The sequence below is a fragment of the Saimiri boliviensis genome, chromosome 2 (genome assembly GCF_048565385.1).
Source record: "Saimiri boliviensis isolate mSaiBol1 chromosome 2, mSaiBol1.pri, whole genome shotgun sequence".
Lineage (NCBI taxonomy): Eukaryota > Metazoa > Chordata > Mammalia > Primates > Cebidae > Saimiri > Saimiri boliviensis.
Window position 1 is genome coordinate 112,567,896 of NC_133450.1, and position 13,592 is coordinate 112,581,487.

Sequence of the window (13,592 nt, forward strand, 5' to 3'; positions counted from 1 at the left end):
TGGGTGTGTGTGGTGTGTGTGTGGTGTGTGGTGTAGTGTGTGGTGTGTGGTGTGCATGTGGTATGTGGTATGTGTATGGTGTGTGGTGTGGTGTGTGCCTGGTGTGTGTGGTGGGGGTGGGGAGGTAGGAGAGGGTGGGGCTGTCATGTTCCACTGGACCCGGTGGTGCAAGGTCTTATTCCATTAACTCCCAGACATGCTCTGTGGAACTTGTGTCCTTCCAAGGGACTTTATGACCCTAAGACTCCCATATTCTGTGACAATACCTGTGATTCACTCAAGAATTCACAGAGCAGACACACTTCCAGAGAGCAGCTGCTATTGTACCAGGTGCAAAGGACACAGGAATTCGTGGATCCTGTGATGCGCCCCCCACTTCCCAGGAGTGATAGCGTTATCATTTTCATTGTCTTATGGAGGAAGGAAACCAGAAGCGGCCCAAGAAGAAAACAGGCTCTGAGACACTCAGTGGCTGCCTTCCCTCCCTTTCCAAGGGGTTGTCAATGAGGGCGCTGGGAGTTTTGCTTTCTCAGCTGTTTCCTGCATCCAGAACATTCCTCACCTCTGGTGGGTTCGATGTCCTTCTCTGTCAGGGCCTACTAGAGAGGGTGCTGGAGGGCTGCCCAGAGCCCAGTGGACATGGAAGGATGGGAGAGAGGCGAGGGTCTTGTTTCGCCTAGAAAAAGGCGTGAATGGGTCTTCACCTGACGGGTGAGCCCTCAGCTCCCAGCCCCACCCGCTTTTCCTCACCTCTAGGTTTCCCCTCCTTCCAGGCAATCTCTGACCTCATAAATGGATGGACTAGACTAGACTTTGTGGGAATATCTATGGATGGGTGCAAGGTTAAGTCAGCAGGGCTCAGGATCTAGCAGTGTTCACTGACCTTCCACAATCTGTCAGCCTTGTCTAAAACGAACGAAATGTGTTACCACGCCTGTGTGCGCGCAGTAAGAACATGCTTCTGCCACTTCAGAAGCAAGGTTTCCGATCCCTCTCAGGACCCTGCCTTCCTGTGATCCTCCTTCCTCTCCAGAACTCAGAACCCGCAGAACCTCACCCAGTGCGAGGGGGAGCGGAGGGGACAGGAAGGGTCTGAAGTCAGGGACTCGGCTTGCTTGCGGAGGCACCCACTGTAGGAACGCCTGGGACTTTTTTGGCCTCTCTCCCTGATGCCGCCACCGCCACCAGGGAACTTCCCTGCATCGTGTAGTCACGGTGACGTGGGGGAGGGGGCGGCGGCGGTTGGGAGGTGCAGCTCCTAGTTCCATCTGTGAGCTCTGCGGTTGCAGGCGTGACCTCCAGACCTCGGGCATGCGTGGGTACCTAGTCCACAGAGCATGCGGTGGCGCGGGGTCCGGCACCCCAATGCCAATGCGCCTCCGTGTGGGCCGTGTGCAAGCTCCCAACCCTCGCGTCCGGGTTATCTGTGCCCTGGGCCACTGGGACCCCGGCTCCTCTGAGGCTGCCAGCCAGGAGTGGGGAAAAAGTGGGGAAGGGGAGCAGAGCGCGGTGGAATGCAGCGGCCCCGCGCCTCCTCCCTTGCCGCGTGAACTGGGCGCTAACGGCACCAGCGGTTTGCGGGGCCAGGGATTCGGGGGCTGGCGCCGTGGACACGGGTGGCGCCCAGGCCAGTGCAGGGGGTGCGGTGGAGATGCCGCGCGGAGAGCACCGAAGGGCTTGCCAAGCAAAATCCACGGTCAACCTGTGCCTTTCGGGCTTGCCAGGTGAAGGGGTGTGCTGCATCGCATGTGTTTAGCCAAGCAGGCCCATCCATGGCTAAATGAGAAAAAGTATTCGATTTTTTTTTCTTTTAAATAGAAATGGAGCCTATGTCGACCAGGTTGGTACTGAATTCCTACCCCCAGGCGATCCTCCCTCGTTGGCCTCCCAAACTGCTGGGTTATAGGTGGAAGACACCATGCAGGGCCCAAAAGTATCTATCTTTTGAAGAAATGTGGAGGTAATCATCATGGGAAGGGTCAGAGCTTTGTTGGGCTTCTTTACACTTACCTTCTGGTTTGGTACTATTTTGAGTTTTCACTACTCTTGAGGTTGGTGGGTAGGTCAGGCCTCAGTTGGGGCCAGCTGGAAGGTGTCAAGTTGGCAGCCTTCAACGCCTTCAAAAGCCTGGTCAGTAAAGAAGGTGAGCATTGGCCTTGGGGTAGTGACAAGGGCCTGGTCAGAGGCAGCCCGCATTCCCTGGAGGATTCCCCAGGCCAGCCCAGATCCTACCTGTGAGAACCTCGATCTGGAGGCAGGGTCTCTTTTTCCCCAACCCTGCCCAAAGTGGGGCTGCCTGGAGTCTCTAGGTCCTGCCCACTGCCCAGTGCTTCTGCCCTTCACCAGCCCACTCCGGGGGTGCTTCCTCTCCTCCTGGGTCCAGCAGCTTCACTCTCATTAAGAACAGCATTTACCAAACCCCTACTGAGGACAGGAACACTTAATATTCAACATGATCCTGACAGGCTTTTTTTTTTTTCAAAGGTAGAAAACTTGTGGCTCAAAGGCGTTAAGTAGCTCCGCGCTAGATAGTAGTTAAGTGGCAGAGCAGGGATCTGTAAGTGGCAGAAGGGGCCCCCTTTCCTGAGCCTGGGTGCCTTTTGACTCTTGGCTCTCCCTTTGATCCCGAGAACAGTCTGGAAGCCCTAGACATGCCTATCTATGCTCCAGTGCCTACAAGTCCCATCTCCCTGTCCCCTGGGGCTGGCCTGTGGAACCTTAGAGAAGGCAGGCTGCCTTTTGGCCTTGTCTTAGCGCTGCCATTCCTTTCAGTTCCTTAATACCCTCCTTGCCAAGGGAGCTCAGTAGTCGCCACTTGGGTCAGGGAAATCATGAAAAAAATCTGAGCTGGGGGTTGTTGGCTTCTAGGGCTGCTGGATCACAGCCACCTATAGTTACTCAAGGAACAGTCTCCCTCCCGGGAAAACACGGCCAGGGAGAGGAAGTTGACCAACGTAGCACCCTTCTTCCTTCTGGATGCACCCCAGGTGGTCAGCTTTCTGCCTTCTCAGATAGGTAGCAAGTGGCTGCCCCACAGCACCCAAATCCTGGAAGATAAGCTGTTGTCATCTGCCCAGAACCCCTGTTCTCTAGGCCCCACTGCTCCCATCAGTTAGATAATGGGAGTGTCTTTTGTTTTTGGAGACAGTTTCTGCTCTGTCGCCAGGTGCCAGGCTGGAGTGCGGTGGCATGATCTTGGCTCACTGCAGTCTCCGCCTCCAGGGTTCAAGCAATTCTCCTGCCACAGCCTCCTGAGTAGCTGGGACTACAGGTGCGCACCACCATGCCCAGCTAATTTTTTGTATTTTTAGTAGAGACGGGGTTTCACCATGTTGGCCAGGATGGTCTGGATCTCTTGACCTTGTGATCTGCCCGCCTCGGCCTCCCAAAGTGCTGGGATTACAGGCTTGAGCCACCACGTCCGGCAGATAATGGGAGTGCTATGGAGTAGATGAAAACCTCATTGGATGCATTTGCAGGGTAAGCAACCTTTCCACCACTAGAAGCAGTCTCGGACATGGCTCTTACCACTGTGATTGTCTTCTCTTGCCTTCTTAAAGGGCGTAGAAGATCCAGGATCTTCTTGCTTCCTATCTAAAAATGTGTTCAGAGAGGTTAGAGACACAGCCTCAAACACCAGGGATGGGAAAGACTATAGACCTCCCCAGCATGGGGGCATGAAGGAAGATCAGTGTTTCCTCCACAGCCACACTCAGTCCCTGGGCACCCCCTTCATACTCATAATGGCCAGAAGATAGGAAAGCAAAGGAACTATGCCTAGGCCAATTTTAAGGTGAAAGGAGCTGGACAGTGGCTCATGCCTGCAATCCCAGCATTTTGGGAGGCTGAGGTGGGAGGATCACTTAAGGCCAGGAATTCAAGACCAGCAGCAAGACTCTGTCTCAACAGAACATTTTAGGCAGGTGAGATGGTACATGTCTATAGTCCCAGCTACTTGGGATGCTGAAATGGGCGGATCACTTGAGCCTGGGAGGTTGAGGCTGCAGTGAGCTGTGACTACACCACTGTACTCCAGCCTGGACAGCAGAGACACTGTCTCAAAAAAGGGGGGGGGGGGGAAGGTTGTTGAAAGGCCCAGATTCTCACTAGGGTTAGGCAATACATCAGGGGTCTACTTAGCTCTGTTAAAGCTTGTTGGTCTCTTACCAAGACCGGAAGTAAACCAGGACAACTGGAGATTTCCCTGAGTCTAGGCAACCCTACCAGAGAGGCTTGGGGAAACCAGGCTGCTAAAGAGTTGACAATGGTAACTTTCACTTTTATGGGCACAGAGAAGGAAAAAGAACGAGAGGTTCTCCTGGACTTTCAAAACATGGCTTTAAGAGTTGCCACTCGGGATGCAATCCTTAGACTAATTCTGATCCCTTTGTTAAAATGGCATAAAGTTTATTTACAATATTGGTATAGTTTGAGTGACAAGTCAGGACTTCACAAAAGCAAAAACAATTCTTTTTTTTTTTTTTTTCTTTTTGCCATACATTAGATCCTTGGCCAGCAAAAACAATTCTTTTTGAAGGGAAGTGGCAAGTGGCAGGCAGCAGACTTTCCCTACACCTGCCAGAAACAAGACAGGCAAACAGACCTATATGCATTATGAACTAGGCATATGGACACTGGCCTTTTTGCTTCTTGGAAGGAACTAAAAAAATGCATAAAACCACCTTGGGTGCTGCACCCTTCAACACTGAAACCATACTGTGGAGGGAGGAGGGGCCCACTGAGGCAATTCCCTAGCACAAGAAATAGTATGAGCCACCAAAAAATCCTAGTTGGTGGGACAAAGCCAATGTCTTCACGCCTGGCCAAGATCTTGGTTCAGAGGCCCTGCCTCAGCTGAGACTGGAGACAAGTCCTGAGTCTTGATCTCAATTGCTACGGAGGCTACTCGGGTGTAAAAGTTACCTTCTGGTCTTCTTTGGTTGGCTTTTCTCCCTGCTGTGTGCTTTGGTATCTTGCGGTGGTTGTAGCAGCTGCGTGAAGGGAGGTAGTGGCAAAGTGGCTACAGTGTGATGCAGTTTTAATAAAAATTTTATTACACAGCCATAATGTAATCAACACTTCTCCAAATCCAAATGATACTAAATACAGATCTACATGGTGGATCAGAATGACTCCAGCAAATTATCTGGATTCTATAATTTTATGTCTTTTAAAACCAGAAATCAAAAAAAAAAAGTCCAAGTTCATCATGATAGGAGAGGTCCCAGCAGCTCCAGGACTCTGCTGGAGTCCAGGCAATGTTAACAGTCTATGATTCCACATTTACACAATAGTCTATAAAGAGTTTCGGTCAATGGACTATTCAAGTATATATGATTTAATGAGTCCATCACCACTCCTTTGCCCAACCAAACTGTGTCACAGCTACCGCATAGCTGTGTTACAGTCATATTTAGCAATTTTACAGTCACAATACTCCTTTAAAACCATCCATTGCTGTTTTTTAAAAAATAAAAAAATGTAAACTAAGTTAAAGCAACACTGAGGCTCTACTAAACCCAGAAGAGTTACCAAGTTCATTTTTATGTTTAAATACAACTTACAAGTCCATGATTTCCCATCATCCCCCTTCCTTGTACAAAAGCAGGGTGAAGAAGTACAAAGCAGAGCTTTTGGATTCCTCTCCTGTGGAGATCAGGAGCTCTCAGCTGTTCCTTTAGCTTAGTTCTTGGTATATATAGTCAGCTGTACTTTGTTCTGAAAAGATTTGTTAAATGCCACTTTTATTTACACTTGGAGCTTTACACCTGAGAATGATTATCAAGCAGTCAGCTTATCTCTTTTCAAACATTTCATAAAGACATACACACCTCTGCTGGCTTCGCCCTAGCTGCACAACAATATATATGCTGACCATATATATGTATACACACACACAAAACTGCACATGCTTGAAACATTTGCAACCTAATTCTTTTTTCTGAGATAAGAGTCTCACTTTGTTGCCCAGCCTGGAGTGCAGTGGCAATCTCGGCTCACCACAACCTCCACCTTCCGGGTTCAAGAGATTCTCCTGTCTCAGCCCTCCGAGTAGCTGGGATTACAGGCAGGCACCACCATGCCCGGCTAAGTTTTGTATTTTTAGTAGAGACGGGGTTTCACCATGTTAGCCAGGCTGGTCTCGAACTCTTGACCTCAGGTGATCCGCCCTCCTCGGCCTCCCAAAGTGCTGGGATTACAGGTGTGAGCCACCACGCCCAGCGCAACCTAAATCTTTTTGTGTTTGCACTCCACATTCGTGGTGAGTTATTCTCTTTAAAACAAAACAAAATGTAATTTTTGCCAAAACAGCAAAACAGAATCACTAGGAAGTGGCTGGTATACTGAGTGAGAAAAAGAAGTTCTATGTTCGGCCAAGAAGCTGTGGTCTGCACCCACGGGATGAGCAAGACATTCTCTGCCCTCCCTGGTATGTGGCCATGGACTTCCCTCCCCCACGTGCCAGGACACAGCCTGCAGGTCAGGGGGCTAAACTGGGGAGTTTTCTCCAAAGGCAGGAAGAGATGGGGAAGAGCAGGTGGGGATGGGGAAGTCACACAGCTACAGCAGTCAGGCCCGTTTAGTAAGAAGAATCACATTTAATGAGTTTCTTTCTTGCAGTTTCAGATGCTCAAGTACAGCTGAAAAAAATCTGAAACAGCTATAGACCCATGACAGACTGATACAAAGAGTACTGCATTTTTAAAAAATGATAAAAAAATCCACACACTTACACACACACACATACACACTCTCGCTCTCTCAAATTAGACCCCCCCCACCCAACAAATGTACACTTTTTGGAAACTAAACTGGTTTTGAAAACCCTTCTTCCAAAAAGAAGGGCAGAAGATAAAGATAAAGGAAGGCAGGAGGACTGCAGGAGCCCAATCCCCACTCCCTCCACAACAAGGTCAAGTGCCGAATGTTCAATGGGTGGGCCAAGGCAGTCTGTAAAGGAGACCACCCTGTGCTGCTGCTATCGCCCCAGGGGCTCCAGCAAGATTCCCAGCTCCTCGGTAATACTGAATGCGTGCAGAGTGGCTAATGAACTGCGCAGTTTAAAAAAAAAAAACAACAAAACGCAAACACAAATCTAAAGACAAGAATAAAGCCCAAGAGAGCCCAGGCCCACACTGCGTGAGGCCCTGGGGGGAGGGGAGGCTGGTGGGAGATGGTGCGCAGACAAGGGAGGTCTATACAGCAAATGGTTTATATTACAGATGACTGGCAGTTTAGAGTCTCTTCCCAGTTCAACAGCTGCTCCAGCCCAAAAAGGCTAAATCAAAGGAAAGGAGGAAAGGTGGGACACTGCCATGGGGCATGCAGGGTCAGAAGCAGCAAGCTGGGTGTGCTCAAATAAGCCCTCGTCGTTTTTTGTAGTCTTCCAAGTTCAGAGATCTCCTTGGAGCCCCATCCTTGGCTGGTGGAGCCTTGGAGGTGATGGCCAAAGCCTTTGACTCTGTGGCAAAGAAGAGCAAGTTGGCAGCTGAGATCCCACAAAGTCCTCTTAGTCACGTGCTTCACTATGGTAGGCAGCCTCCTGACTGTGGCCCTATTCCTTTTCACCATACCTGCAGCCTGTATTGGCCTGGCCTGTGGATGTCGATGAGCCAACATCCCCATTTCTTCCCTTAAAAGTGGGCTTCCTTGTTACCCCAGAGAACCATGGATCCAGCTGGTCCTTAGCCCTCATCACTGGCCCCCACCCTCACATACCTGAGCTGGGAACTTGTAAATCAATCTTCACATCAAAATCATGTACTTTGAACAGATCTTCTGAGAGGTCGCTGGCTGACTTAGAATTCAAATCTTTATCTTTGCCCTGACCCTGGAATGTGAAGAGGAAAACTAATGATAACAGCATAAATACAAGTGGATTTCAAGCAGCAGCAGCCACTAATGGTAGAAAGCTCTTATTTGAGTTCATTAGATTTTCCTACTAAGGCCCCCTTCTGATTCCTTCTCTCAGAGGGAGGACAGGAGAGAACAAGAACAAAGAGCTTTCTCTCCTGAAGGCTAAAAGCACAGAAAAGAGGGCAGGCTCGTGTCTGTGGTATAAGGGTAGAAAAGGTGGGCTTACAGCAGGTCACTTCCTGACTTAGTAATTCAAAAGTCCTGAGACCAGTTAGACTCCAACAGGAAAAGGCTTAACTTGGACAGAAAATTGCCTTTTTTTTTTTTTTTTGAGATGGCATCTTGCTCTTGTCACCCAGGATGGAGTGCAATGGGGTGATCTTAGCTCACTGCAACCTCTGCCTCCCAGGTTCAACCAATTCCTCTGCCTCAGCCTCCCGAGTAGATGGGATTACAGGAGCCTGCCACCATACTCAGCTAATTTTTTTTGTATTTTTAGTGGAGACGGGGTTTCACCATGTTGGCTAAGCTGGTCTTGAGCTCCTAACCTCAGGTGATTCGCTCACCTTGGCCTCCCAAAGTGCTGGGATTACAGGCATGAGCCACTGCGCCCAGCCAGAAAACTGCTTTTAAATGTGCCATTTTCAACAAGCTTTCACTTTTACAATGTCTGATCCTTATGTTCTCTCTCCTCCTGTGAAGTTAGCAGGATATATAGTAGTACCCTCTTTTTACATAGGAGAAAAGGGGATGTTGATGGCTAAAAGCCAGGTGCCAAAGAACACACTCAAGGCCCTAGGTAAATAGTGGTGTTAGGTTTAGTATTAAGGTTGCCTATTGATTATATTTGTAAATAACTGGGATGGAGAAGAGACTCCAAGAGGCATTCCCTGTTCCTCAAGGTGGCAAAATCAAGCCCAAATTAGACAAGGTGCTTGTTCGGTGTCTGAGCCAGCAGCCTTGCTCAGCAGACAACAGGGTGGTACCACACTTGCCTTGCTCATTTCCTTTGGAGCATCTGGTAACACTCCAGAACCGTATTTTGCATTCAGCTGGGCCAAGATGGCAGCTTGAACAGCTGGGTCTCTGGACTGAAAAAGAAAGTAAGTTATTTTAGAGATCGTTTGACACTCACAGAGTCCTACTGCCAGATTCTTTCCCACCTACCAAACTAACATCACAAGCACCACAGCAGACCCATCAGCAGCTACTGGGGTTTTCCTCAAAGCAGCAAAAAAAAAAAAAAAAAAAAAAAAAAGGCAATTAAAAGCCTGAAAGCCCAGCCCAGCCCAGCCAGGCCAGGCCCTAGCTAAGGGACACATTACTAAGGTCTGGAGCACCATAAACCCACCCTGATATGGGGGGTCAGTCACTAGGTTTCTATAAATCCATGCCATGTTTTCACTACCTATATGCCCTACAGCCAGATAAAAAAGGAAGTGTCCAGACCCCAGAGCTTCAGACAAGCAAATCCCAGCTAAGAAAACATTATTTTTAACTTCTTTATTAATTTCCTAATGGAATTCATTTTACGTCCTAGAATCTAGGTCCTGACTAAAACGTCCTCTTTCGGCACTCACATTAGAAACGATGGTAGGCTTGCACTGCCGCCGAGTAAATGGATCCATCTGCTGGTTTTTCATGTTGTGACTTTCAGCCTGAAACAGAGAGCATGTACCACAGAACTGTACCTCCACCCTCCTCCTCTCATTCACCATAAGCTCACAGGCAAGTAAGTCTTTGCAAGGGACTGGGAAAAAAAAATGTCTATTATCCATTTCCTTTTTTTTTTTTTTCCAGATGGAGTCTCGCTCTGTCGCCCAAGCTGAAGTGCAGCGGCGCCATCTCAGCTCACTGCAACCTCACCCTCTCAGGTTCAAGCAATTCTCCTGCCTCAGCCTCTCCAGCAGCTGGGACTACAGGCACAAGCTACCATGCCCGACTAATTTTTGTGTTTTTAATAGAGACAGGGTTTCACCATGTTATCCAGGCTGGTCTCAAACTCCTGACCTCAGGTGATCCACCCAGCTTGCCTCCTAAAGTGCTGGGATTACAGGCGTGAGCCACCAAACCTGCTAATTTTTATTTTTTAGATGGATTCTCCTCTGTTGCCCAGGCTAAAGTGCAGTGGCACAATCTTGGCTCACTGCACCCTCTGCCTCCCAGGTTCAAGTGAATCTTGTGCCTCAGTCTCCCAAGTAGCTGGGATTACAGGTGTGCACCACCATGCCTGGCTAATTTTTGTATTTTTAGTAGAGACAGGGTTTTATCATGTTGGTCAGGCTGGTCTCAAACTCCTGACTTCAGGTAATCCACCCGCCTTGGCCTCCCAAAGTGCTGGGATTACAAGTGTGAGCCACCGCACCCAGCATATTACTCCTTTCCCTTCGAGAATACGAATAGATATGAGGGCAACAACCAAGAAACAGAAACTAAGAAGAAACCAATACCTGTGGAGTAGATAGTAAGGGTGAGAAGAGGTAGGACAGGACAGAAGACTGCTGCTTTTCATTATGAATTAATATATTTTATCGATGTATGTGGATATACAGAGAGAGTATGCATATGTTAAGTGCATATGTTATTTCAATAATTAAAAAGTAAACTTGGGCAAGATATAGAAAAGATGTCATATTTTATTAATTAACTTTGTTTTAGTGATTCAGATAAAGTTTTCTTACCACAAGGGCCTTCTCAGACTCTACAATGTTCCACTCCCGGTTCCGCTGGTTGATGTAACTATGAGGTGAGTAAGAGGGATGAGTCAGTGACTATGAAAGGAGGGAGGGAGGGAGTCACTGAGCCCTGAACCCAGATATCTGTGGAGTCAGTGTAGCACAGAGTGTACAGGCCACAGGCTTGCCTGGTAATTTTGGCCAAGGTCTATGGGCCAAAAACAGGCTCCATAACACACCTGATTGCAGATATGTTCTTGGTCCGCTGGCGGTCCAGGGCCTCTGCCCGTTCCTCCAGCTCATTCAGCTGATCTTGGATTTGTTTGGCCTTGTCCTGATCCCCCAGGTCCTCAGCCATGGCCTACACAGAGAGATGTGTGAGTTCTTGGCTACAACTGGCTCTGTATCAAGTCTCCCCTTACTTCTAGCACAGGCAAGTTATCTCATGTGGTGAGCTCAGGACAGTAGATGTGGAAGAATATTGCAGAAGTACTTTATAAACACAAGATATAATTTATATTATAGTAGTGCACAGTACAGTGGGGAACACCTTCCCATATTGCTACCTGGCTGTGGGTCCCTGGTGGCAGTAGAACCCCAGGCCTCATAGGGTGACTGAACCACCATAACAAGGCCCACCCCAACCCGGTGTGAAGAATGGAAAATCATCTGCCACAGGTGGCCCTGACAGTGTCATCTGCCTGTTCAGACCAGTGTTGAATACTACCCCAGGGTCTATCGTATTACGAAGAAAACTAAAGTGACTATAAAGTCAGAAGACTGGCACACAGATCAGTTTGAATTTAGAGAATGGAAAATGGCCAAGGAACGCTGCCCAGGTGCCAAGAACACACTGTGTTGCTTATAATCGAGCCCAGAATTTTCTCCCGATCCTGCAACCACTAACTTGGCAGAGGATGAACAAGTTTGATTTCCACATCTCCTTACAGGATGAGGAAAGAGGCTCGAGTACAAATCCTTACCTTTTCCTTCAGTAGCTGAGTCTTCTTCATAGCGTAATTGGGTGGAGCTTTTCTGAACCTTTCTTTCTCTTTTACAATCTGTACCAGAGAGGAGATACCAGCAGTGAGGTATTCCTAAGCTATTTTTGTAGACAGGCTAAGTGAGCCCATTTTGGATGCAAATAGCTAGTTACAAGGGGGCTGCTCTTCCTATAGCAGTGTCATGCCCCAGAGAGAAAGACAGCGAGTTCATTCCAAGGGATACTATGCTGCTTCCCAGGTCACGGAGATTCTTCTGGGACAGTCTGAAGGAACATGCACCAATAAACAGCAGCAACCCAAGGGCCTGGCAGTGTAAGGCTAGCCACTGTCCAAGAGAACAGAGATCAAATAATTTTACCAAGACGTTTTGGAGAAGGAAAACTCTTGAAGGATCAAGTCTAGCAGAATACAGATCCCTGAACTCTAAATACACGTTAGTGTAAGTAGCCTCATTTTCTGTCTCATCTGAACTCTGAATACACTTTAGTCTATGTTAGCCTCATCTGGACATGAGAATGGATAGAAAAAATGCTCGATAAACTATAAATAAGGTAGTAATATTAGTATTCCCTCATTTTTATGCATAGCTAAAAATGTCAAGATACAGGGAAATAAGAGGATCACGTTCTTCTCTCAACACTGGTTCTTTTTTTTTTTTTTTGAGATGGAGTTTCGCTCTTGTTATCCAGGCTAGAGTGCAATGGCGCGATCTTGGCTCACTGCAACTTCCGCCTCCTGGGTTCAGGCAATTCTCCTGCCTCAGCCTCCTGAGTAGCTGGGATTACAGGCATGCGCCGCCATGCCCAGCTAATTTTTTGTATTTTTAGTAGAGAGGGGGTTTCACCATGTTGACCAGGATGGTCTCGATCTCTTGACCTCGTGATCCACCTGCCTCAGCCTCCCAAAGTGCTGGGATTACAGGCGTGAGCCACCGTGCCTGGCCCTCAACACTGGTTCTTGATGAACCTCCAGGTTCTGGGTTATCAGGTTTCTTACCTCTTCAATGTCCTGATCATTAAATTTATAATTAAGAGCTTCTTTAATAGATAATTCCTTTTTATTGATTTCATCTAGAGTGGGCAACTGCATGCCAGCAGAGAACATCTGGATCAAAAATATGATACAAGGTTATTAGTAAAGGATTTTAGAAAGATATTTTTCTCAATGTGCATGAACAACTGCTAGGTAACCTCTAGTCACATACCGCTTCTTTCCACTTCATAAATTCACTTTCGGTGAATTCTTGGTTTGAGACAAACTCTAAACGGAACACGCGTTGGTCATTGCCATGCCTACATAAAAGAGAGAAAGGATTGCCAAGAAATGTGCATGTTTACTGTAGTACAAGCAAAGCAACCTTACCAGATTGTATACTACCTGTATCCACCTATTGCAGTGGTTCTCAATCCTAGATACCCTATAAAATCATCCCAGGTTGTTTTAATGGGCAGCCAAGATTGGGAATCCCAAAGCTAGTACTGGAAACCAAATGGGTTTAGTCAGCATTTCAAAAGTAAATTTACAGTAAAATCTATTACAGTTAGCATCAACAATACACAACAGAGCTTGTAGTGGCAGCTCCTCAGGAAACTGAGATGGGAGGATCAGCTGAGCCAAGGAGTTCGAAGCTACAGTGCACTATGATCGCGCCTAGAACAGTGCCTGGTGCACACTATACGTCAGTAAATATTTGCTGAATGAATAACACTTTCATTTTACTGAACAGGAAATGTAGTCCATAAAAATGATCTTTCCTTTTTTTTGAGATGGAGTCTCGCTCTGTTGCCCAGGTTGGAGTGCAGCAGCACTATCTCAGCTCACTGCAAACTCTGCTTCCCAGGTTTAAGTGATTCTTCTGTCTCAGCCCCCAATGAGCTGGGATTACAGGCATGTGCCACCACGCCCGGCTAATTTTTGTACTTTTAGTAGAGACGGGGTTTCACCTTATTGGCCAGGCTTGTCTCAAACTCCTGACCTTGTGATCTGCCCGCCTTGGCAGGCAGTAATCCCAAAGTGCTGTGATTACAAGCGTGGGTCACCGCGCCTGTCCTAAAAA

At 47.8% G+C, this 13,592-nt stretch overlaps 1 protein-coding gene across 1 annotated transcript in view; it reads right to left on the reverse strand.

Moving 5' to 3' along the window:
* Positions 1–5,031: 5,031 nt before the first annotated feature.
* RTF1 (RTF1 homolog, Paf1/RNA polymerase II complex component) overlaps positions 5,032–13,592 on the reverse strand; it is a 75,125-nt gene continuing 66,564 nt past the window's right edge. The window contains exons 10-18 of the mRNA XM_003935693.4: positions 12,741–12,828; positions 12,533–12,640; positions 11,516–11,593; positions 10,772–10,893; positions 10,539–10,596; positions 9,438–9,515; positions 8,853–8,948; positions 7,720–7,831; positions 5,032–7,462 (exon numbers count right to left, since the gene is read on the reverse strand). Of these exons, the coding sequence (XP_003935742.2) occupies positions 7,356–7,462; positions 7,720–7,831; positions 8,853–8,948; positions 9,438–9,515; positions 10,539–10,596; positions 10,772–10,893; positions 11,516–11,593; positions 12,533–12,640; positions 12,741–12,828 (847 nt within the window). The 3' untranslated portion in view covers positions 5,032–7,355. The remainder of the gene's footprint in view (positions 7,463–7,719; positions 7,832–8,852; positions 8,949–9,437; positions 9,516–10,538; positions 10,597–10,771; positions 10,894–11,515; positions 11,594–12,532; positions 12,641–12,740; positions 12,829–13,592) is intronic.